The 24,714-nt window shown below is 43.2% G+C and overlaps 2 protein-coding genes across 12 annotated transcripts in view; one reads left to right on the top strand and one right to left on the bottom strand.

The window, feature by feature from the left end:
* The window catches only part of LOC310873755 (protein diaphanous homolog 1-like), a gene marked incomplete at its 3' end in the record, with an annotated part of 344,698 nt that overhangs the window by 232,525 nt on the left and 87,459 nt on the right, over positions 1-24,714 (top strand). The window lies entirely within an intron of this gene.
* The window catches only part of LOC310872942 (protocadherin gamma-C5-like), a gene marked incomplete at its 5' end in the record, with an annotated part of 105,676 nt that continues 86,463 nt past the window's right edge, over positions 5,502-24,714 (bottom strand). For 8 of the 11 annotated variants that reach the window (XM_083785155.1, XM_083785156.1, XM_083785154.1 and 5 more), the window contains 3 exons: positions 5,502-8,253; positions 10,047-10,144; positions 15,356-15,414. In XM_083785155.1, the coding sequence (XP_083641281.1) occupies positions 7,958-8,253; positions 10,047-10,144; positions 15,356-15,414 (453 nt within the window). In that variant the 3' untranslated portion in view covers positions 5,502-7,957. Of the gene's footprint in view, positions 8,254-10,046; positions 10,145-15,355; positions 15,415-20,972; positions 23,716-24,714 lie in introns of those variants that run through there. The other 3 variants (XM_083785147.1, XM_083785149.1, XM_083785150.1) reach the window with 3 other exon arrangements.

Raw genomic sequence — 24,714 nt, 5'->3', positions numbered from 1 at the left:
TTTTTGAGGATTTAAAAAAAATTCTAAAATTAAAAAAACATGGGTTATAGTCCATCGTTTTTTGAATTTTTGAAAAAAATATTACCCTTGTTTTTCATCCTTTTTGAGTATGGGCTATAGCCCATATCGTACGGCATACTATAGCACGCCGTTTTTCATCATTTTTGAGGATTTGAAAAAAAAATCGAAAATCCAAAAAACATGGGTTATAGCCCATCGTTTTTTGAATTTTTGAAAAAAAAAATTATCCTCGTTTTTCATCATTTTTGAGTATGGGCTATAGCCCATATCGTACGGCATACTATAACACGCCGTTTTTCATCATTTTTGAGGATTTGAAAAAAAATTAAAATTTCAAAAAACATGGGTTATAGCCCAGCGTTTTTTGAATTTTTGAAAAAAAAATTATCCTCGTTTTTCATCATTTTTGAGTATGGGCTATAGCCCATATCATACGGCATACTATAGCACGCCGTTTTTCATCATTTTTGAGGATTTAAAAAAATTCAAAATTTAAAAAAACATGGGTTATAGTCCATCGTTTTTTGAATTTTTGAAAAAAATATTATCCTCGTTTTTCATCATTTTTGAGTATGGGCTATAGCCCATATCGTACGGCATACTATAGCACGCCGTTTTTCATCATTTTTGAGGATTTAAAAAAAATTCTAAAATTAAAAAAACATGGGTTATAGTCCATCGTTTTTTGAATTTTTGAAAAAAATATTACCCTTGTTTTTCATCCTTTTTGAGTATGGGCTATAGCCCATATCGTACGGCATACTATAGCACGCCGTTTTTCATCATTTTTGAGGATTTGAAAAAAAAATCGAAAATCCAAAAAACATGGGTTATAGCCCATCGTTTTTTGAATTTTTGAAAAAAAAAATTATCCTCGTTTTTCATCATTTTTGAGTATGGGCTATAGCCCATATCGTACGGCATACTATAGCACGCCGTTTTTCATCATTTTTGAGGATTTAAAAAAATTAAAAAAAATTAAAAAACATGGGTTATAGCCCATCGTTTTTTGAATTTTTGATTTTTTTTTTACCCTCGTTTTTCATCATTTTTGAGTATGGGCTATAGCCCATATCGTACGGCATACTATAGCACGCCGTTTTTTTATCATTTTTGAGGATTTGAAAAAAAATCAAAAATTCAAAAAACATGGGTTATAACCCATCGTTTTTTGAATTTTTGAAAAAAAAAAATATCCTCGTTTTTCATCATTTTTGAGTATTTAAAAAAAAATTAAAAATTCAAAAAACATGGGTTATAGCCCATCGTTTTTTGAATTTTTGAAAAAAACATTGTCCTCGTTTTTCATCATTTTTGAGTATGGGCTATAGCCTATACCGTACGGCATACTATAGCACGCCATTTTTCATAATTTTTGAGGATTTGAAAAAAATTAAAAATTTCAAAAAACATGGGTTATAGCCCATCGTTTTTTAAATTTTGAATTATTATTTTTATCCTCGTTTTTCATCATTTTTGAGTATGGGCTATAGCCCATATCGTACGGCATACTATAGCACCCAGTTTTTCATCATTTTTGAGGATTTGAAAAAAATTCAAAAATTCAAAAAACATGGGTTATAGCCCATCGTTTTTTGAATTTTTGAAAAAAATATTACCCTTGTTTTTCATCATTTTTGAGTATGGGCTATAGCCCATATCGTACGGCATACTATAGCACGCCGTTTTTCATCATTTTTGAGGATTTGAAAAAAAATCAAAAATTCAAAAAACATGGGTTATAACCCATCGTTTTTTGAATTTTTGAAAAAAGAATTATCCTCGTTTTTCATCATTTTTGAGTATGGGCTATAGCCCATATCGTACGGCATACTATAACACGCCGTTTTTCATCATTTTTGAGGATTTAAAAAAAATTCAAAAATTCAAAAAACATGGGTTATAGCCCATCGTTTTTTGAATTTTTGAAAAAAATATTACCCTTGTTTTTCATCATTTTTGAGTATGGGCTATAGCCCATATCGTACGGCATACTATAGCACGCCGTTTTTCATCATTTTTGAGGATTTGAAAAAAAATCAAAAATTCAAAAAACATGGGTTATAACCCATCGTTTTTTGAATTTTTGAAAAAAAAAATTATCCTCGTTTTTCATCATTTTTGAGTATGGGCTATAGCCCATATCGTACGGCATACTATAACACGCCGTTTTTCATCATTTTTGAGGATTTAAAAAAAATTCAAAAATTCAAAAAACATGGGTTATAGCCCATCGTTTTTTGAATTTCTGTAAAAAACATTGTCCTCGTTTTTCATCATTTTTGAGTATGGGCTATAGCCTATACCGTACGGCATACTATAGCACGCCATTTTTCATAATTTTTGAGGATTTGAAAAAAATTAAAAATTAAAAAAAACATGGGTTATAGCCCATCATTTTTTTAATTTTGAATTATTATTTTTATCCTCGTTTTTCATCATTTTTGAGTATGGGCTATAGCCTATACCGTACGGCATACTATAGCACGCCATTTTTCATAATTTTTGAGGATTTGAAAAAAATTCAAAATTTCAAAAAACATGGGTTATAGTCCATCGTTTTTTGAATTTTTGAAAAAAATATTATCCTCGTTTTTCATCATTTTTGAGTATGGGCTATAGCCCATATCGTACGGCATACTATAGCACGCCGTTTTTCATCATTTTTGAGGATTTAAAAAAAAATCTAAAATTAAAAAAACATGGGTTATAGTCCATCGTTTTTTGAATTTTTGAAAAAAGTATTACCCTTGTTTTTCATCATTTTTGAGTATGGGCTATAGCCCATATCGTACGGCATACTATAACACGCCGTTTTTCATCATTTTTGAGGATTTGAAAAAAAAAAAAAAATTCAAAAAACATGGGTTATAGCCCATCGTTTTTTGAATTTTTGAAAAAAAAATTATCCTCGTTTTTCATCATTTTTGAGTATGGGCTATAGCCCATATCGTACGGCATACTATAGCACGCCATTTTTCATAATTTTTGAGGATTTGAAAAAAATTCAAAATTTCAAAAAACATGGGTTATAGTCCATCGTTTTTTGAATTTTTGAAAAAAATATTATCCTCGTTTTTCATCATTTTTGAGTATGGGCTATAGCCCATATCGTACGGCATACTATAGCACGCCGTTTTTCATCATTTTTGAGGATTTAAAAAAAAATCTAAAATTAAAAAAACATGGGTTATAGTCCATCGTTTTTTGAATTTTTGAAAAAAATATTACCCTTGTTTTTCATCATTTTTGAGTATGGGCTATAGCCCATATCGTACGGCATACTATAACACGCCGTTTTTCATCATTTTTGAGGATTTGAAAAAAATGAAAAAATGAAAAAAACGATGGGTTATAGCCCATCATTTTTTGAATTTTTGAAAAAAAAATTAATCCTCGTTTTTCATCATTTTGGACCATGGGCTATAGCCCATATCGTACGGCATACTATAGCACGCAGTTTTTCATCATTTTTGAGGATTTGAAAAAAATGAAAAAATGAAAAAAACGATGGGTTATAGCCCATCATTTTTTGAATTTTTGAAAAAAAAATTAATCCTCGTTTTTCATCATTTTGGACCATGGGCTATAGCCCATATCGTACGGCATACTATAGCACGCCGTTTTTCATCATTTTTGAGGATTTGAAAAAAAATCTAAAATTCAAAAAACATGGGTTATAGCCCATCGTTTTTTGAATTTTTGATTTTTTTTTTATCCTCGTTTTTTATCATTTTTGAGTATGGGCTATATAGCCCATATTGTACGGCATACTATAGCACACCGTTTTTCATCGTTTTTGAGGATTTAAAAAAAAAGAAAAAAAAGATGGGTTATAGCCCATCGTTTTTTGAATTTTTGAAAAAAGAATTATCCTCGTTTTTCATCATTTTGGACCATGGGCTATAGCCCATATCGTACGGCATACTATAGCACGCCGTTTTTCATCATTTTTGAGGATTTGAAAAAAATGAAAAAATGAAAAAAATGATGGGTTATAGCCCATCGTTTTTTGAAATTTTGATTATTTTTTTTTATGCTCGTTTTTCATCATTTTGGACCATGGGCTATAGCCCATATCGTACGCCATACTATAGCACGCCGTTTTTCATCATTTTTGAGGATTTGAAAAAAATGAAATAAAGATGGGTTATAGCCCATCGTTTTTTGAATTTTTGAAGAAAAAAAAAATCCTCGTTTTTCATCATTTTGGACCATGGGCTATAGCCCATATCGTACGGCATACTATAGCAGGCCGTTTTTCATCATTTTTGAGGATTTGAAAAAAATTAAGAATTTTTTTTTTGAATTTTTGAAAAAAACAATTATCCTCGTTTTTCATCATTTTGGACCATTTATCCCATTTTTAGACGCACGTCTAATAGCCCGCTATTGCTCAGTGGGAAATGATGAAAAATGAGGATAAAAAAAATGAAAAAAACGATGGGCTATAACCCATCGTTTTTTTAATTTTTTCAAATCCTCAAAAATAATGAAAAACGGCGTGCTATAGTATGCCGTACGATATGGGCTATCGTCCATGGTCAAAACCCACTGAGCATTTTTTGGTCTAATAGACGTCTAATATTCGCCTAAGGGCCGTCTAAAAATGGGATAAAAAACGTCTAAAAATAGACAATTTACAATTTAGGCATTTAGCAGACGCTCTTAATCCAGAGCGACTTACAATAATCAGGAACAAAAGCATGGGAATACATCACAAAAGCATTTATCATAAAACATGCGTACGCTAAGAAAGTAACAGTGGAATATTTATATTATGAGACTATACATATAAGCTATATATATACTACTATGCTATACAGTACATATGTACTATGGCGTGCTATGACTATATACAATGCAATCAGATGCTATCTAAGTCTACAGAAATGCTATCTAAGGGGGTAGGGTAAGTGCTATGGGCCATGATGGAGTCTAAAAAGGTGGGTTTTCAGACTACGGCGGAAGATTGGGAGTGATGCTGCAGTTCTGACTGCAATGGGAAGTGCATTCCACAGTTTTGGAGCCACGTTTTGTATCCCATTTTAGACGCACGTCTAATAGCCGGCTATTGCTCAGTGGGAAATGATGAAAAACGAGGATAATTTTTTTTTAATGAAAAAAACGATGGGCTATAACCCATCGTTTTTTTCATTTTTTTTCAAATCCTCAAAAATGATGAATAACGGCGTGCTATAGTATGCCGTACGATATGCCCAATGCATTCTCTATGGCAATAGCACAAACTTTGGCATGCTACTAGTCCTACATACTTACACCTAGAAACCCCATTCTAGCCTACTTAGGTTCATTCTTACGGTGGACATGTTTGCCTGAAAAGGAATCTTTGAGATGTTTCATAGTTTTAGAAATATAGTGCTTTCTAATTTACAATGGGGATCAATGGCAGACAATGGCACGTCAAAAATCACTTTCACCTAGAAACATATAGCTAAAAGACAAACTCCACATATACATTTATATTATGATTTCATAACCTTTTTATTTGAAATGTCAGTGTTCAAGAGAAAATAAAACAGCAATATAAATATTAGCATAAAAATAAGAGTAACACAGGGGGATATAGCGTGGGGGCTAAGCGATTCATAAGAAAGATAATACAGCAGGATAGAGTAGGATTAATTCAGCAGCGGACGGACACACATATATAATATTTATAATCATTTGTTCATATGGACAGAAACAGAGAAAGATGCATTCTTTCACAAATGCACAAGATAAAATCACAGCAAAATAACAAAGAGGTTACAGAAAATCAGAAACATTTCCAATATATTTTTTGTCCATTTCATTTTTTTAACAGGGTGATAAAATAGAGAGCGAGAAAAAATGAACACAAAAATATGAGAAACACATATCACAAGTTAACTAGTCTACGCGTGTCACTTTGTATACTTATCGTCTAAAGTTATTGTCATCTTTATTTCATTTATTTACACAAGAGTTAGTTGGCTTCCATGGTGCTTAGTTACTACATTGCAACACAAACTGATGAACATCTCAGATTTTTATTCTTTTTTCCCCCTTTTTTTTCTTTTTTACTGTGGTTTTCTTACGTTTTCTTGAAAAACAAATGCAACACATTCCAGTAGTAAGCCACGTCCTGTGGAGGCAGGGGGACTCTTATTTTGAAAATGATGGACGTGGTCCCTACTATACAAACAACTGGCTCATACCATCGACAGGACTTTTGTGTTTATTTACAGCAGGGAAGAGCCTTCACGGGACCAGGGAGTAGAGAGGTGGAGTGACTGGGAGAGTCTGAGAGGCTCAGTATTTTAGCGGATTTCAATGGAGGGCTGGAAACTAGCCCGCTCCCACCCTTGTCTGATTCTGAAGTGGTATCTCCTCTCCAACAGGGACAGATGTGCTTGGTTCTGTTGACCTCTACCTGGGTCAGTGCATTAGAGGATGTTTATAGCGGGGGTGAGTGGGTCAACAGTGGTGCCTCTGTACATTCAGTGGGTAGAGCCACGGTCGCTTTCCACCCTCTTTGCAACAAAATTGTGCCACCCCAGATCATATACCCTTCACCCCACTTTCTCCACTCTCCGACCTAGCCTGCAAGCTGCCTCTTCATGCAGTGGTGTCCAGCCAATAGCCTGACAGACAGACGGACGGCAAAGGAAAGACTTCATAACTCATATAAACAACTTCTCTATACTATCGAGTCATTATCCTCAAAAAGAAAAAGGAAAAAAAGAAAATTTGTTATTGTCTCATGTCAAGAAATATCAGCACTTCAGGATAGCGGGGTGAATACTCAAGTCGAGGCCCTAGCGGCCTACAAAGTGACTAGAAACTCCTAAGCACTTAAGTTTACCATGTCTACATATTTTTCCCCTAAAGACCGAAGTTCATAATACGAACAGTGCATTTCTCAATGTTTGGCTCTCAAACGTAGGGTAGTGTGATTGAAGGGAGGACTTACAAGCTGGCTGGGGAGAAGGCGGGGGACAGAGGGGCACAAAACAGTAGGACCTGCGTGTACCCATCTGGGTGTTTTACAAGTGGTGGCCAGAGTCTGCTACGCTCTCTGCACAAACAGTGAGGGGCGTGACTGAGTACAATGTCACATCACCTTGCCCTCTGCGAGCCTTCTCTGAGGGTGCATGCTCAGGTCATAAAAATCTTACCTTTTATCTATGATTACAAAAGTCATCTTTTTGATTTAGTGTGCATTGTGTTGACCTGCGCCGAGAGGAAGGATTTAAGGTTTACGGCGTCCTCCTCCATGCTTTTGCAATGCATAGTTTGCAACTCTAAAATATATGTGGTTTGAACCTAAATGAGCATGCAGAAGTGTGTTACCTTCGAAATGGCAGCCTTATATCCATATAAGCTATGGTTTAATATCTTACAAGGCTGACTCTATTTAGAATCTAATGGCAATCTAGCATACTTTACAATAGTAGACTTTCCACCTCAGGGAAAGGGTGCGGTAAATTCAACATGAAACACATTTTACTTTTCATCTCTGAATACATCACTGGGAATGGCCTTGTCATCCCAGCAAGGTTCCTTACATTGAATCTCTTTGAATAAATCCAAGTTCATCGATTATCATTAGGTTTTTTTGCCCCCAACCCCCAAAATACAACAACCCCATACAGCCCCCAAACTATCTTGCTTACCAACAACAGATACATGAGCAATACTAGACGTCGAGCAGAACACAGGTTTGCAATAGATTTCAACAATAAGCCATCAGCACATTCAGGTCCCTCCAAGGCCTTCAAGGCCCACCAACACCATCGTCCATGTGGTCAGACATGATTTGCCATCACTTTTCAGACCGTGGCTTGCAGAGCAGTAAGATACTGAGGGGGTGTGTGTGCAGGGTTTAAATCTCTTATCAGGATCGGGCCAGGTATTTAATTCCACCACTTCCCCTTACGTCCCGTCCCTCTCTCTACTTCTTCTCCTTCTTGGTGGACTTCTTCTTGGAGGCCGGGGTCTGTGCAGCCTTGGGGGGTTCGGGCTGGGCCGAGACCTGCTGCGGCGGGGGCAGCGCCTGCTGGGTGGCCTGCTGAGCGGCGGCCTGCTGCTGCTGCTGCTGCTGGGGGTTGGACGTCAGGGTGGCCGTGCTGCCCGGGATGTAGACGTTCTGGCGGTAGTCGGGCACGTGCTGCAGGGTGAACTGGGGGCTGTAGCGTGTGCTCAGGCCCATGGTGCCCGGTCCCAGAGTGCCCGTCGCCTCGCTCACTTCTAGGAGGAAGAGGGAGAGAGTGGGGGGGTTGGGGGACGAGAAGGGGAGGAAGAATAAAGAGAAGAGGACCTAATTAAACCACAATATTCGTCAGTTATTTATCGTTTGTGTAATGTAAAGGGGGGGGGGGGGGGATTGGTGATGACTGCAGTAGGAGAAGGAGTAGTTAATTTATCTTATAAAGCATCCACAAAAGAGAGGCATGTGATTGAAGAAAATCTGTGTCAACATTCACCATCACTCTAATAAAACTGACTCTATGGTAATTAGAAAGCTTGCAGGACTGATGTTAACTGGTATGCTCCACTGTGAGCTTTTTTATCTCGTGTGCGCTCTGACTGTGCGGATGACGTCACTGCTCGGCTCATAACTCTCCCCACAGCCCCTGCAATGCAGAGCCACAGACACAAAATGCTCCCTCCCCCATTCCCCTTGCTGCTCACAACCTATATAAACACGTGATGTAAAAACAAATCACGTAAGATGCACTGCAAACAGCAGAAAGCCATGGCTAAATGTGTTACTGTTTTTGAATGCTGTTTCCGCTCGGTGACACAGACAGTTCATGCATAATATCCCTTGCTAATTGGCCCTCACCGATTTTTTTTCCAACTAAAAAACACGACGCAGTCTTTTTCTTTTTGTGTGTGCAAGTGACACAGTTGTACAGCAAAGTACAAATGAACCATTAGGCGATAAGCTATAGTGGAAGTCTAACCTTCAGGGTAGAGCAGTTCTTCTGCATCAGTACGGACTGTTCCCTCTGTCTAGCACTGTGTTGACAATACATAATAGGCTATCTCCATGGTCAAGACAGAGCATTCTCTCTCTGTTCACCCATATGGAAAACTATACATCACATCTGCATTGTCTAGCAAGGTACGAGTGTGTGTGTGTGTGTGTGTGTGTGTGTGTGTGTGTGTGTGTGTGTGTGTGTGTGTGTGTGTGTGTGTGTGAGAGAGAGTGGGGTTGCATGGATGTGTCAGTGGTTGAAATAACAATGGAAACAATTACTTGAGTCTCTGTGACAATACATTTCTGAGTCTATTCCTCATTAATTTCTGTGTGTGCGTGTTCAGTGTGTGTGTGTGGGCTTATGCACGCGTGTTGTGTAGCTTTTCTCTCAAGGCCAATTTGATGTGTACTTTTCCAAGCTGGAATGATTATGAGGCACTCCATAGCAACAGCCCAAAGATGATTCACATTGTGTGTATTTATTTAGTATAACTGCAACAAAGGAATAACCAACAAAAGGGATGGGGAGTATGTGAACTGCGAGTGGATTTACACACTTTTTCAGTCTGACGTCTAGTCAGGTATTCACATCATGTGGAGTGTTACCGACATTCACCCATTGCCCTCTGCTTACCATTAAACACTGTGCATGGGGTTCCTGTGTACAGTGAAAACATGAACCACTGTAATGTTATTGCAATAAACACATGGACTGTAATATCCATTATGTGGGCTAATACGGGTTGCTAGGCATAGTGGCTGAACCATCCTATTCTAATCTCTGTTTTCGGTCAATTCTCGACCTGAAAAGTTTGGGAACCAATGGTATAGATGCCCTCCAACCAAAACAGTAACCTAGTGTGACGCAGCCCAACCCTGCATCCTCCTCATCCCCTGCTCCTCTGCAACTAACACAGACCATCACCTCCTTCGGGGGTGATGGGGTGTGTTAGTTGTTGGGATATGCTGATGAATAGGTTAATGAAGGGAGGGACTGGGAGCGTTATGAAGAGTTGTTCATGTACTGGTTCAAAGAGTGAAGAGGTATGTTACTCACCGTTGGCTGCAGCCATCAGAGCCTGGAGCTGCTCAGCTTCGGTGGGGGGCTGGGGCCAGGGGCCCGTTCCCATGGCAACCTCAGGTCCGCCAGTTGCCCTGGAGTCAATGGGAGGGGAGAGGAGGAGGAAGGAAGAAAAAGAAGAAGAAAACGTCAATAACCTGTGGCCATCTTTAAAGTTCCCTCAACAGAGCCTTTCGTGTGTGTGTTTGTTTCGTTGACAGTTGGTGGTCTGGGATGTAAAGCAAAGCAGCTGATGGTGGTGACACACAGCCCGAGGAGACCTCAACCAGAGACACAAACTGGATGTAAAACATACAGAAACAGTGTGTCACTCAAACAAACATACTGCGCTCCGAAACTCAAATTTGCACTTGTTGGGGCCAGTTATACAGCACACAAGACACATACTGCATGGCACCCACACACACAACAAGTAAACCTTGTACACAATTCTCAGTCCTGCTATATACTACACCATGTACTAAATCTGATTAAATGTTTAATGGTATTACATTAACTAGGAACAACTGTCGCGCACACGCACACGTGCACGCGCACACACACACACACACACACACACACACACACACACACACACACACACACACACACACACACACACACACACACACACACACACACACACACACACACACTAACTGAACATTTCCATCTGGGGGAAAAAATCTTCAAAGCTTGTTTGTTTAAAGTCTGCAATTTGCATGTGGAGGGAACAAAGCAAGAAGCAGACCTGCACTCTATTAAGTCGACCTCCTAACATCCAGTCCCCTACGTTTAAACACACCAACACGCCCTAAAACTAACACACATCTAGGTCACACTGCCCCCCCACCACCACCTTTCCTGTTTCCATAGTGCTAATAATGCAGAACCCCCAACCTTTGGAATTTGGGGAACTTTTGATAGCCCATGAAAATAAAGTATTTTATTCCCCCATTAGGGCTAGAACACTCTCTTAGAGAGGATACACTACTAGACGGCTGCTTGTCTTTGAAATGTCACCTGTAAATAAGCCACTCATAACTCACTGACAGTCTAAGGACACCTGGGGAACCGCTACGGCACTGGAGCTGATTTACAGAGAAAACAGACGCTTCTTTGACCCTGAAACTCCTAACCACTTCTTCAGTCATCTAAATTGGTTAACTAGAGTGCATGTTGCATGCTGGGGCGATTTAACCATTTTAGTAGCTCTTCTGAGAGCCAACATTGATGGGCCATTGGCCCATTACTAGCCCTGGGGGATTATGGGCAAAATGTTATGTGACTGCCCCAAGCTCCCGAAAGGAAACTCAACGGCACACCAGGGGTTAAAAGGACATATAGTCCAGGCCCAGTCCTGCTTCCTGAAATGATATAAGCCACATTAAAGGACAAGGAGAGCAGGAATGTAGTATGTGTGTATGTGCGTGCGTGCGTGTGTGTTTATTATGAGATGCAGTTAAAAAGAAGTAAAGCTTTTTCCTTTGGTCTCTGGACACATATCTGGGCAAGACAATTCACAGAGAGAAAGCAAGGGAGGGAGACAATGAAGGAAAAAGCAGAAAGGAAATTCTTACACATAAACAGAGACAGTGTCTTTCGCAGCATTTCCAAAAGTCTAAGTTTCACCAAGTGCCTGAAAGACACTGAAGTGGAGGAACACACGGGACCAGTGCCAGGCAACCAATGAGGAACAGACCAGGCTAGAGAACTGTCAGTGAAGCCAGGGCAGCCATTTTGTGTCTGTTCATCCTGCATGCTGAAGATAAGAGGGGATGCTTCATCTATCCCTAATTAGCATCTAAGGCTGTCCCCGAACATTCAGGGTTCGAATGTTCGCTCGTTAAGGTTGGCACTCAAATCTTTATTTATGGCTTTGAACCATTCGTTGTTTTTATTATTATTATAATTTATTATTATTATTATTATTGTTTGTTTTTACTCAAAAATATATCTCAGCGAGAATGCGATATGCATAATAAGAGTACTATGTTCATGTTGTGTTTACAATAATTTGAAAGTCCTGCAGACGGCAGAAGAGACAAACACAGTGACACACACACACACACACACACACACTCAATGCGCTTCTGAGAGTAGCCTACACAGGTGGAACAAATTAATGAAAGAGAGACAGCTAACGAGAAACCTCTCGTTTTAGCTGCCTGCCAGCAACTCATTCAACTCATTGCTCATTTTTATGGAATGATGAGCTCGCATCAGGGGACGTAGCTGACCATTTGGTTGCCCTACTCGTAGGATATTTGTGCTGCCCCCCTCCCGACGAGAGTGCTGCTAGCCTATTCCTCATGCAGATCGGCTATTTTCGCTGTTTGCGAGGACGCACACACGGCCGCTCGTCGGAGCTGCAGCAGCGAGCACATGTCAGAGCCACTAGACACTGTGTGTGTGTGTGTGTGTGTGTGTCTGCGCGCGCATGCGTGCGTGTGTGTGTGTTGGGAGAGACGAGAGATTGATAAAGAGAAGACGCTGCGCTCTCTTCAGCGCTGCACTAATCATGTTCAAGGCGGATATATCGTGTTGAATTGCAGCCTGGTTAAAAGCACTCGGATAAATTAATTAATTAGAAACAAATGGTTCGGATGTTCGCTCGAACATTCCTGCCGAAGTTCGAGTCCTAAAAACAGGGCTAGCGTACAGCCTTATTAGCATCACACTGCACTTATCATGTCCCATGGCCACATTGAGCACTTCCTGTGGTCAGGATTATCGCTTCCTGTGGGTGAGCTTGTGAATTGTGGCCTAGCTAGGGGGTGATTCCAGTTCCACTCTGCCAGAGACAGTTATCTCCTTCAGTTGCAACTATGCATGAAAAAGACCTCAGAGGAAACCTCTTGCTGTCATTTCAGAATGAACATGAGTAAATTTAACCCTGCTATGAACCTACAAGCCATTTCACACAGTGCACTAGCAGATGACTATCTGGGATGCATATTGACTGGAGTTTATCTTGGGAGTGTAGATCACATACTTCCAACCTCTAACAAGCAGCTGACAGAGTCAATCACAAAGACAGCCATCTCCATTGTCTCTCTTTCTCTCTCCTGGCAGTCTGGTTTACAGCTGATAAAATCACATGTAAATAAGCCACATGTGGTAATGTCTGGCTACAAGCGTCACTTGAGACACTGCCACACAACGGTATACGGTAAGCTGCTCCTCTAGACAGAGGAAACAAGAGCTCTGAGACTAATGACTACATGTACAGCAGCACACGTACATGGTGGGGCGAATGTACAAAATACAAACACAGCCTGCAAACACAACACGCTAAACTAAAATGTATCACAATCTTTTCTATGCCACAGCGAGCATTGTGGCCTATATGCAGACATCATTCAAACAACAACCCTGCGGAGGTTTCACTGGGATTCCAACAGGCTAAAGCTAAATGTACATCTATGCACAACACATCATTCATCTTCAGTGCACTAGCTATGGGAAACCGTGGCTACTCTCTGCCTTCATCAGCAGATCTCTGATCAAACCCACAGGCACAGCGTCACAGAGGAGAGAGGAGTGACTGTAATGAAGCCGGCGCTTGATCAGTCATGAAAGGCAGAAGGCAGAAAGTGACCACAATCCCTACTGCTATTGTTGATACCTTATTGTCCCCTGGTTCGAAGTCCATCGCATTTGTGTGGCGTAAGGCATGTAGGGGCTAAAAACACGTAAATTCGTTATAACAGGCTGAAACAGTTTTTTCACATTTAGCATCTTCGACGTGATAAAGACAGTCTCAAGGAAAAGCCAAACATGGACATTGTGTTCTAGTTTTCAGTGGAAAATATGTAGTCTGTCTCATCAATCTCAACATTCCAGATGCGGGAAGTTTGTTTTCTTTCTGTGTGACCCCCCCCAGCCCCAACGCTCAACTGGAGTACGTCCAAAGTATCCATAACCTCAGTGGTATTACAAAATGTCAGCCATTTGTGGTTTTGTTCCAAGTTAGATGTCTGCGTGTGCTATGTGTGGATGCGTCTACCGTTCGCCTGGCTTGAAGAGGCAGAGGAGCACAGCTCCCCCCTCACAGATGGCAGGTTTCAAAGGATTGACTAATGGAATGTGTTGTGCAATCACTGTTATGGAAACTGTTACGGCATGAACACCAGTGTGCCCTTACAATACGGGCCAAGTTGCCATTGAAATGGGCACAACTGCTATATTCTCCCGCGCACACGCGTGTGCGCGCGCACACACACACGCACACGCACATGCACACGCACACACACACACACACACACACACACACACACACACACACACACACACACACACACACACACACAGAAATTCGAGAAATGTGGTTAGTTCTCTATGGCCCCGATGTCAAAACTAAATCCCATGTACCCAATCGATGCAATTACTCAGATGGGAGGAAATAAACCAGAGAGAGAAGCAAGGGATGGAAGCTGAATTACACTCTCCCATCCCCCACACTAGCTCTGGTCCCCTTCTCTCATCAGCAGTACTGAGTGATGGCATACAGACTCGGAGAGTGCAGAAAAGAAGGGGAGTGGGGGAGGGGGAGCCGCAGCAGCCATTTTATAGAACAGACTGGAAAACAAGCAGCTGAGATGCTTGCTCATAAGCTCATAAGCACTACAACCACATTTCAAATTGAAATTTAACCGAACCTAATTTACCTAAATCGTTCCAACCCATATTTGCCTGACTATATTTGGGAAAGTCGTTAACAAATCAGATTCAGTGTTCTTCTGAATTGAATTGTGATGTTTGCTGCCCTGTCAGAGAGGAAGGGAGCTGATGTAATCATCAGTTGTATACAATGTGGACCAGTTTGTTCTTATGGCTAGACAGCACTCACTCCCATCACACCTCCTCCCTTCTCCTTCTACAGTAGGCTACCTCCTCATCTCTTCCCCTCTTATTTGGAACCTCCCGCCACCATTAAAAGAACAGTTCATCCAAAGAATGACTTATTGCCGATCACTTACAATTACACACCCCATGAAGACAGACAGACAGACAGACAGACAGACAGACAGACAGACAGACAGACAGACAGACAGACAGACAGACAGACAGACAGACAGACAGACAGACAGACAGACAGAGGCGATGTGATTCTAACTCACCCGAGAGAGAGAGAGAGACAGACAGACAGACAGACAGACAGACAGAGGCGATGTGATTCTAACTCACCCGAGAGAGAGAAAGACAGACAGACAGACAGACAGACAGACAGACAGACAGACAGACAGACAGACACTAGACAGACAGACAGACACTAGACTAGAGGCGATGTGATTCTAACTCACCCGCTTGGTCCAGGTCTCTGTCCCTGATTGAAGCGCCAGTCAGCGTTGGGAGGTTTTTGCTGTTGAGGAGAGCAGAGAAATACAACATGAAATGGAAGTTTCACTGCATCAATGACATGACATTTATGACCAGGAATGCCTTCCAGTTCCTCAGGTTGATGGATTAGTGTGGAAATGGCTGCTATGTTTGTGTGGCCTGTATGCTCTCTCTCTGTGTGTGTGTGTGTGTGTGTGTGTGTGTGTGTGTGTGTGTGTGTGTGTGTGTGTGTGTGCGTGGCATGCGTGAAATGTCTTCTTGACAGGGAGGCTAAACAAAGGGTTACATATGACAACAGCATGCCTGCAAGCTCCGGAATCCATTTTGATTTTGTCCAGAGCACTATTGAGCATGTCACAGACCAGAACACAGCATGAACCACACACACACACACACACACACACACACACACACACACACACACACACACACACACACACACACACACACACACACACACACACACACACACACACACACACACACACACACACACACTATTGGTTCATCAAAGAGAGGAACACAGATCTGCTACTGAAATCGATGAGCTTCCCATGGTCATGATGTATAAACCCATGGACCCCTTACACACTGACGAGCCTTGTTCAGTGAGAGACGGCCTTCCACAGCACTGCTAATTGAGTGTCTGTGTAATTCACAGTGCTTTCATAAAGACCTGATTGTTAGTACACAGTAAGGATCCGGAGAGTTAATATAACTCTGAGAGTGTAAAAGTGGACCCTCATGGGTCCTCGAGTCCTCACAAATATTGTGTCAATAGCGAAAACTCACAGAGATAAAGAGGGGGAAGGTTAATGAGTAAAGCAGTGATAGGGATTTCTACACTCCCATCTTCTCCATACCTTCCTGCTTCCCTCTATTCATGTCTTTCCAGCCCATCCCTTTCCCAATCCACCCATCTTTACTTCCCTGCTCTTCTCAACCTGTCTCTCCCGTCTTTCTCCCCTCCGTCCTTTTCTCCCTCTCTCTCTCTAGTTGTGCAGTGATGCGGTGAATAGACCCTTGGCTGTGCTCCAGTCTCTGCCACCTAATCGACACAAGAGCTCCCTGGAGAGAGGCCAGCGGGACGATGTGTTGCATTATTAAAAGAGCTGTTCTACCCTTGGGGAATGAGGGAGACGGAGCGAGGGAGACGGAGCGAGAGAGAGCGAGGCGCACACACACACACACACACACACACACACACCGAGAGAGACAGACACAGAGAGAGACAGACAGACGGAGTGATAGAGACAGAGGCCGAAAGAAAGAGAGACAGAGAGATGTGGTAGAGCAAGAAAGCATACTGCTATCCCATTACGAATAGCTCCGATTCTGACAACCTATAACTCATGTAGTGTTGAGTGAAAATGACAATCTGAGGAGTTAAGTTTCACCACTATTCTCTCTGGGTGATTTTCATCTAAGCATGCAGACGTCAGAAACAATAATGAACCTTCATCTGTATACGCAAATCCTAATCAATCAGATTATCAGATAAACTGAAAGCAAGCTTCGATTGGGGACTAAATCCTGACGAAATAAAACACACCCCCTAGCTATTATTAGGACACCACGAAGGAGATGTGTTGCTGAGCGAATCGAAAAGATGTGGGTGAATCAGAAGTATTTTCGACTGCAGACTTTCTCTGACTGTCGTGGCTGAAATACACAAGATGTGAGTGGGCTCTGTCTGTGAGTTTTGGCAGTAAGTGAAAGGAGAAGAGGAGCAGTAAGTAGAAAAGGTATGAGGCCCAGCATTCCAGCTGTGTGACGCTCCCCCCCCCCCCCCCCCCCCCCCCCCCCACACACACACACACTATCCAAGGTCAGGTCCAACCACAGGCATGTGGGAAAGAGAAATAGACAGTGGCTATGATGTTCTATATTGGGGTGTTTGGCCGACAGGGAGAATAAGATAAACATTTCTGTTGTCCACACACCACAAGGAGTAAATGACATCCTCTGCAAGCTGCTCTGCTAACTAACTGCTCAGCAACGAAACAACAATTGTCCTAAAAGAACCAGCCAGGAATGACTATTGTTTGTCAACCAGGTTCATAATGGCTTAGTTCACTGGCTGGAGAGGGCTCACAGCCTCACACACAAAGGAGAAGAAACTTTTTATCTAACATACCTGGCAAACTGGGCTTGCTGCCTTGCTCTGTTGAGCCCAACATTGGACCCAGAACTTGCTACAGCTAACATGAATATACAGCACTTCTGAAAATCGTATTCCTGCTTAAAAGGAGAGTAGGTCAGACAGCCTTGGTCAGTGCAGAGCTCACAGCGAGATGAGGGCAGAGCGGATTATGGTTCTGCAGGTCTGAGACCTCCTCCGATAGGCAGACCTGCAGTACTTAGCGGCCTGGGAGCTTTAACAGCAAGCTTCAATTACACCCGTGGTTGAACGGAGGAGCTTTAAGAGATCCCCAGGTGAATTACAGCCTGATTGTGCTCCTCAGCTACTGTGACATGACAGCCATCACTCCGGGTAGGAGGGTGGGGGTGGTGTGTTGTCGAGCTGATGGCAGGGGGGATAATCAGTGTGTTGTGCGAGATCCGGATTCATCGGCTGAAATAAGCTGTGCTAATCACTGCCCAGGCGCATCTGGCCTCCATTCTGCCTGTATGTGTGTAACTAGAACATCTGGTTCAGAGGTTAACCCTTTGTATTCTATTAATAGAGATTGGGATTTTCCTCACCCTTTTCCTCACACACAGACACTTAGACAAACCCGTTGGACTCCATCGGGTGTTCTATTATACCTATTTTATGTCAAAGAGTCAGTTTCGCACGCACGGCGCACGCACACGCATACACGCACACACACCCCCCCACACACATACACACACACACACCCACACACACACACACACACACACTTGCGGCGAGGACGATACTACTTGAGGACAACAATGTCTATTTGTCTACTATACTTGTGGACTTGTATTGGAACATTTGGCCCTCACAAGTATAGCATTAGAAGTACACACGCACACACACTTTCATTCAGCATTGACAGAACTGTGACTAGACCTGCACCTGGTGCTCTATCTGAAAAGAGGAAGTCATTTCTGTTCTGTTTTTCCAATAACCTTCAGTGTGCACACACACACACATACTCACCTCCCTGTGCTGTTTCCCAGCTATCTAACGCATTGTTTCCAGAGCAAACATCCTTTAAGCATCCACCATTGACGACACAAAATGTAACCAGATACTGTAATGCTCCTAATGCCAGGGCCCTCATATTGTTGACAATAAACGGGGCCAGTGACCGTCCAGATAAGACAAATGCAACCCAGTGCTTGAGATATTAATCTTTCTCTTTGCTCCCTCATACAAGCAAAAACATCTGACAAAATACTTGGGGACAGATTCACTGAGCCACGTGGGCCAGCATGTGACACACAGCACTTCATCATCCATGAAGAATAAACAAGAAAGAAAAGATGAACCAGACACACTGGCCAATACTGCCACGCTGACAGACTTGCCTATATAAAATAGGGCAGGCCACATATGATCCCACGGCCATGGGGATATCAAGCATTTATGCTATTACATTAGAAAGATAAAAGAGTGACGGGACAGCATGCATGGCAGCCAGCCACCTATACATTGTGAGCTGAACTCCAGCTCAACATCACAATTACACAGCATGTTCTGTGATCCACAAGTCTTTATGATGGGAACTCTATCCTTCAGGCAACATGCTTGAACATGGTAGAAAGGGACCATACATTAGCGGCCAGAATTGCACACTCCAAATGAATAGGGGGTAAATAGAGTGACTGACAAAGGGACACTCTGGGGGCCCTAAGGCCCTGCTAAGATTACACACCGCTGGAGCTTCTGAGCGCCTGATGCTTTGTGCACACACATAGTCGAAGACACTCTCCCAAGCACATCTACAGAAATGTAATGGCAGCTTCTCCAGCTTTAGTCCAATACGGTATGCACCGTATGTCATCGTGTCACACGTGCTTTAAGCTGTGCTCTTTCTTTCTTTCAACACAGTATCTGTCCATGTGTCTCTGCCTCAATCTCCCTCCCTCCCCCGTTGTCCTCGTTGCACACGTGTCATCGGAGCAGGGAGACAGATGGTACCCTGCCGACGTCAGGGACAACCCAATTCAGTAGTGAGAGAGAGAGAGAGAGAGAGAGAGAGGGTCATGATGCTACACAAACTCGCGAGAGGGAGGAGAATCGGATAGAATAAACACACGCAGGGATAAACACTGTGCTTCATCTGAGGGAAGAACACAGTAATCTCTGAAACACCACATTGACAATGATGGGCTTTACTAGCAACAGTGCATTCTAGGCATTATGGTGAATTCAATCTCACTTCCGATTGCCTGGGTTCACTAAATAAGTAAATATATGGAACATTTTAAGGAACATTCCCTTAAAATGCATGAATCTTACAATATTAAGATTTTTTAAATCAGACTCTAGTACAAGAAACCTTCAGAAGATAACAAGGTGTTGCGATGCAACACATTGTGAGCTTGTAGTAGTTATTTTTGCTATATAAAAAAATACATTTGAAAGTGAAAGTGTGTCCATTGATTTTATAAATATTGTACCAATGAAAAGTATCAAGAGGTTGTGACTAAATTGTAACAACATTGGATCCATAGGAACCTATGATTGGAACATGGGTCCTTTTTCCATTTCCGTTTGAACATACAAGGTTTCTACCCGACAGTAATATGTGACCGATGAGTGTTTTGGGATCAGTAATGTCTGAACAAAATATGTGCACACATACACACTCAGGGTAAGGTCAGTCTCTGCCATGTGACTCAGAGGCCTGGAACCAATCAGATGAAGTTCAGAGGACAACAGGAAGTAGAGGGGTCAGTCCAATGACCCCTGGAATTCCTGTTTTTCAGCTACTGCTTTATGCTCCGACTATTTTCCCCGATCCCCCCCAGTCACCCTTTTCCTCTCCCTTCGACACCCATCCTCACTTCCTTACCCATGTCTTCCTACCTACCCCCACTCTGTCTCTCCTTCTGTCATCCTGTTTGCCTCTGTCCCCAAGCCATTCCATTAGTCCTGCTCTATAGGATCTATTTTCATCTGTCGTCTCTCTCCTCCTCTCCATCTGTCAGAGGCACTTTGTCTCCCTCTTTTTTCCTTTTCTTCCCAGCCCTATATGCCTCCCTCTTATTCTACGTTCTCATTCTAGAAACAGTGCTTCCCTGCTGGCTCGGTTTAGTCCAAAGATAGTAACTGCATTTTCTAGCCTTGGGTAGGATAAATAATTAAACCGCTCTGCACTTGCTGCCCACGCTGGCCATCATACACTCTGAGAGCATCTTCACTCACTGTGAACAAAAAGGGATTCATCTGCTAAAAACCAGAGTGTTTACTGCAGAGGCATGTGCCGTAAAATAATCTAGGTCATTAGGCTTGTGTCAGTATTTTTAAAATGCATCAGGACTGTTACCACTCACCTATTCCTTCTATAGATAGACCACAACGTAAAAGAACAACACAACTGACATGCATGATGATCACTGAAATCCACATTCTAGAGGGTTCAGCTTCAACTCTCATCTCACCTCATTGATTGAGTTCATAAGGTGCTTCCTACTGAGTGTCATGTTGAGTGTGCCGTTTTGACTCAGCATGGGCTGCTTCATAAACACAAAGTCACTACGGCTGGAGAGGGTGGAGTAACAGGGCCGGTAGGTGCGTGTGTGCGGGTCCTGCGAGCCGCCCACCACCTCCATGTAGCGGATGGGCCCGTCACTGTTGAGCTGCAGGTGCAGGTCCTTGCTGGGCCTCTGGTGCAGGTAGCGGCTCGGCCGGTGGCGGTCGTAGCAGCAGCAGCATTCAGACCCGTCCAGATCCGTGCTGCGGTGTCGCAGGCAGCGTATCATAAGGACCACGAAGGTGATGAAGGATACACCCGAGACGCAGGCCAATGAGATGATGAGATAAAGGGTGATATCCGACATCCCTGTGCGGCGGGAGAATGGCGTGTGGCGGGGACCAGCGGGGGCCACGTTGGCAGCTCCCTTCTCCTCCACGGTTACCGTGATGGGCACGGTGGTGGAAAGGGGAGGCTCACCGTTGTCCTGGATGATGACTACGATGTCATAGGCAGAGCCCCCCTCCTCCTCGGCCAGTTTGCGGGCTGTGCGAAGCTCACCTGTGTGGGCACCAATTCGGAACAAGCCCGCGTTAGGCCCAGGCGCAATGGAGTAAAACAACCAGGCATTGTGTCCACTGTCGGCATCCACTCCCACCATTTTGTTAATGAGGTGCCCTGAGCCAGCAGACAGGGGAACTGTGAGCTGTAGCCCAGTGTCTTTAGGGTAAGAGGGGTGAACAAGTGCCGGTGCATTGTCATTCAGGTCCACAATGAACACGTGCACCGTGACGTTTGCTGTTCTTTGGGGCACACCGGCGTCCCGTGCCTGCACCTCAATACGGAAGACATTAAGCTGTTCATGATCCAGTGACCGCATGCTGTAGATGTGGCCACTGTCTGGGTTGATGTAGACATAGGAGGAGATGGGCGAGCCCTGGACCATGCTGGGCAGGATAGAGTAGGAGACACGAGCGTTGTCCCCAAGGTCTGGATCTGTGGCTGAAACCATGGCGATTGGGGTGCTGGGGGCATTGCTCTCTGGAATGTCTACCGAGTAGGAAGGCTGGGAAAAGGTGGGGGCGTTGTCATTTACATCAGACAGCTTCACTACAAAGGTGGTCCGTGATGACAGCGGAGGGGACCCCGCATCAGTAGCCATTATGACTACCGTGTACTCTGGGATGCTTTCACGGTCTAGGTTTCCATCTGTGATGAGGCTGTAGTGTCCGCCGAAGGCCGAGTTGAGTTTGAATGGCAGGCCGGCTTGCACTTTTAATGTCACCTCACCATTTTTTCCAGAGTCCAGGTCCCTTGCACTGATGAGTGCTATCACAGTCTCTGGTGCCGAGTCCTCTCTGATGGGACTGGTCAGTGACGTCAGCGTCACCTCTGGCGTGTTGTCGTTGACATCAGTGACGTCCACTATGACGTTACAGGAGCCCTCCATGGCAGGCGAGCCGTCATCCCTCGCCTGTACCGTGATGTGGTAAACACTGGCCGTCTCATAATCCACATCGCCATTAACACGGATCTCCCCGCTTTTAGAATCCACGCTAAACAGCTTGAGGACGCGTTCCGGTGTGTATTTACTAAACAAGAAAGATATCTCTCCATTGTGACCTGAATCCGCGTCGGTGGCGTTCAGTTTCGTCACTAAAGTGCCCGGTGCTACATTCTCTAACAGGCTAACTTTCTTTATTGACTCGTCAAATATTGGCGCATTGTCATTCACGTCCAGAATTTTAATGAACAGGAGGGTTGAGCCAGATTTTTCAGGCTGCCCCCCGTCCACGGCAGTGAGCAACAGGCGAAACGAGGCCTGCGTTTCCCTGTCCAGGGGCTTTTCCACCACTAGTTCAGGAAACTTACTGCCGTCACTTTTCGTTTCAACATTCAAAACAAAGCAGTCGTTAGGTGCCAAATGGTAAGTGCGTAAAGAATTGGTACCCACGTCTGGATCATGAGCGCTCTCCAAGCGGAACCGGGTACCCGGTGCGGCCGCTTCTGATATTTCCAAGGAAATGTTCTTGGTTGAAAACTGCGGTGCGTTGTCATTCACATCGATAATGTCCACCACGACGCGGTCTATTTGCAAAGGGTTCTCAAGTATGATTTGAAGGTGTAACGAGCAAGTTGAACTTACTTCGCATATTTGCTCCCGGTCAATTTTCTGACTGATGACCAAATCGCCCGTGGCCTGGTTTACCTCGAAATACTGCGCGTTGTCCTCCGAGACCACCCGCAACTTTCTCTGGGTGATCCTCTGGGCCGTTAGACCCAAATCATTAGCGATATTCCCGACAACGGAACCCCGGCTAAGCTCCTCCGCCACGGAATAGCTGAGCTGGGCGGACGCGCACGAGAGGTAATAGGCCAGGGCGAAGCAAAGCCTCAGCGCGTACCATCCTCCGGAGCGCTTCCTCCTCCGTCTGGATTCCATTGTGCTGCGGTCCAGAGCAGGGAACGGAACGGGGGACGTGTAAAGTTCCTCTTTCACCGTAACTCGTCCATGGTTGGATTTAAACGACGCTACGAGGCCGTCGGTAACGTTTTCCGTTTTCGAAACATCGCGATTGAAATATTAGAGGTAATCATGACGGCCCGTTTCTCGGGGAAAAACGAGTAACAACTTTTCACTAGTAGTTAGCCTCCCCCGAAACTCCGCTCTCTTCCCTCCTCTGCTTCACTCCCCTCGTGGGCGGAGAGAGACACCAGTGGAGTAACGCTTCCCATTGGAAGGCTGCTGAGACTAACCAGCTCTGCTCACACTGCTCTGTCACACAGACACAGCCACAGTGTGAGAAACTTTTCAGAGGAAACTTTACAAACCAGCGAGAGTGAAATCTATTCGTTGTGTTGCCTAAGAGGCTAAGACTACGTGTTGATTGAAGTTTAAAAGTTTAGCGCTATCCAGGGCAAACAAACTGCGAACAGATGATCATGAATGATGGCAGAATAACGTTTTCCGGAAAACTTCAAACTTTATCTTTTCTATGATACAAACAGCAAAATGCACATTAAATCTCAAGGACGGTAAACTCATTGTGTCGTGTGGAAATGCAGACACCTGTTGCCAATGAATGCCAGCTTCCAAATAACGTGAAAAGTACACTACTACAAGTAAACTACTGATCCAAGTGTTAATTATATCCACAAGGGGGCATGCTTTCAAAGCTAATTTTCCCCTTCTGACACAGGCCTACAGGCAGGGTACATGGGTAATGTAAACTGCAAATCTGGGCAAAGATAAAGATTAACCATTTAATTGGATGTCATTTGATACAAGACTTGAATCTTCCCTCATATGATTTACACTCAGCTTTTTTGATAAACGTAACATACAAGGGAGAGGTTCCATTTATGTTACTATTGTTGTACTATTTTAGGCCTCGGGAAACAGCCTGCAAGATCAATTAAAAGTAGAAGAAAGACCTGGCTTTGTTTTCTGGGCTAATTGCCTTAGGTTAATGCTGAAATGCTGGCAGAATGGCTGTTGCCCCTTTTATGTTAACTAATTGTGAGAAAGTGGGTTGGTTGTATAAACAGCAAATAGACTCATCAGTCTATTTGCTGTTTATACAACCAATCCTCTTTCTCACAAAAATACTAAATTATCTTTCCAGAAAATATTTATTAAAGAAGAAAAGAAATCGAATACATTTAAAAGCGTGTTACAGATATACAATAATGTCGAGTTCAGTACATTT

Source organism: Protomyctophum parallelum (genome assembly GCF_964188405.1).
Source record: "Protomyctophum parallelum genome assembly, chromosome: 16".
NCBI classification, from domain to species: domain Eukaryota; kingdom Metazoa; phylum Chordata; class Actinopteri; order Myctophiformes; family Myctophidae; genus Protomyctophum; species Protomyctophum parallelum.
This window is presented reverse-complemented; position numbering and strand designations above follow the sequence as displayed.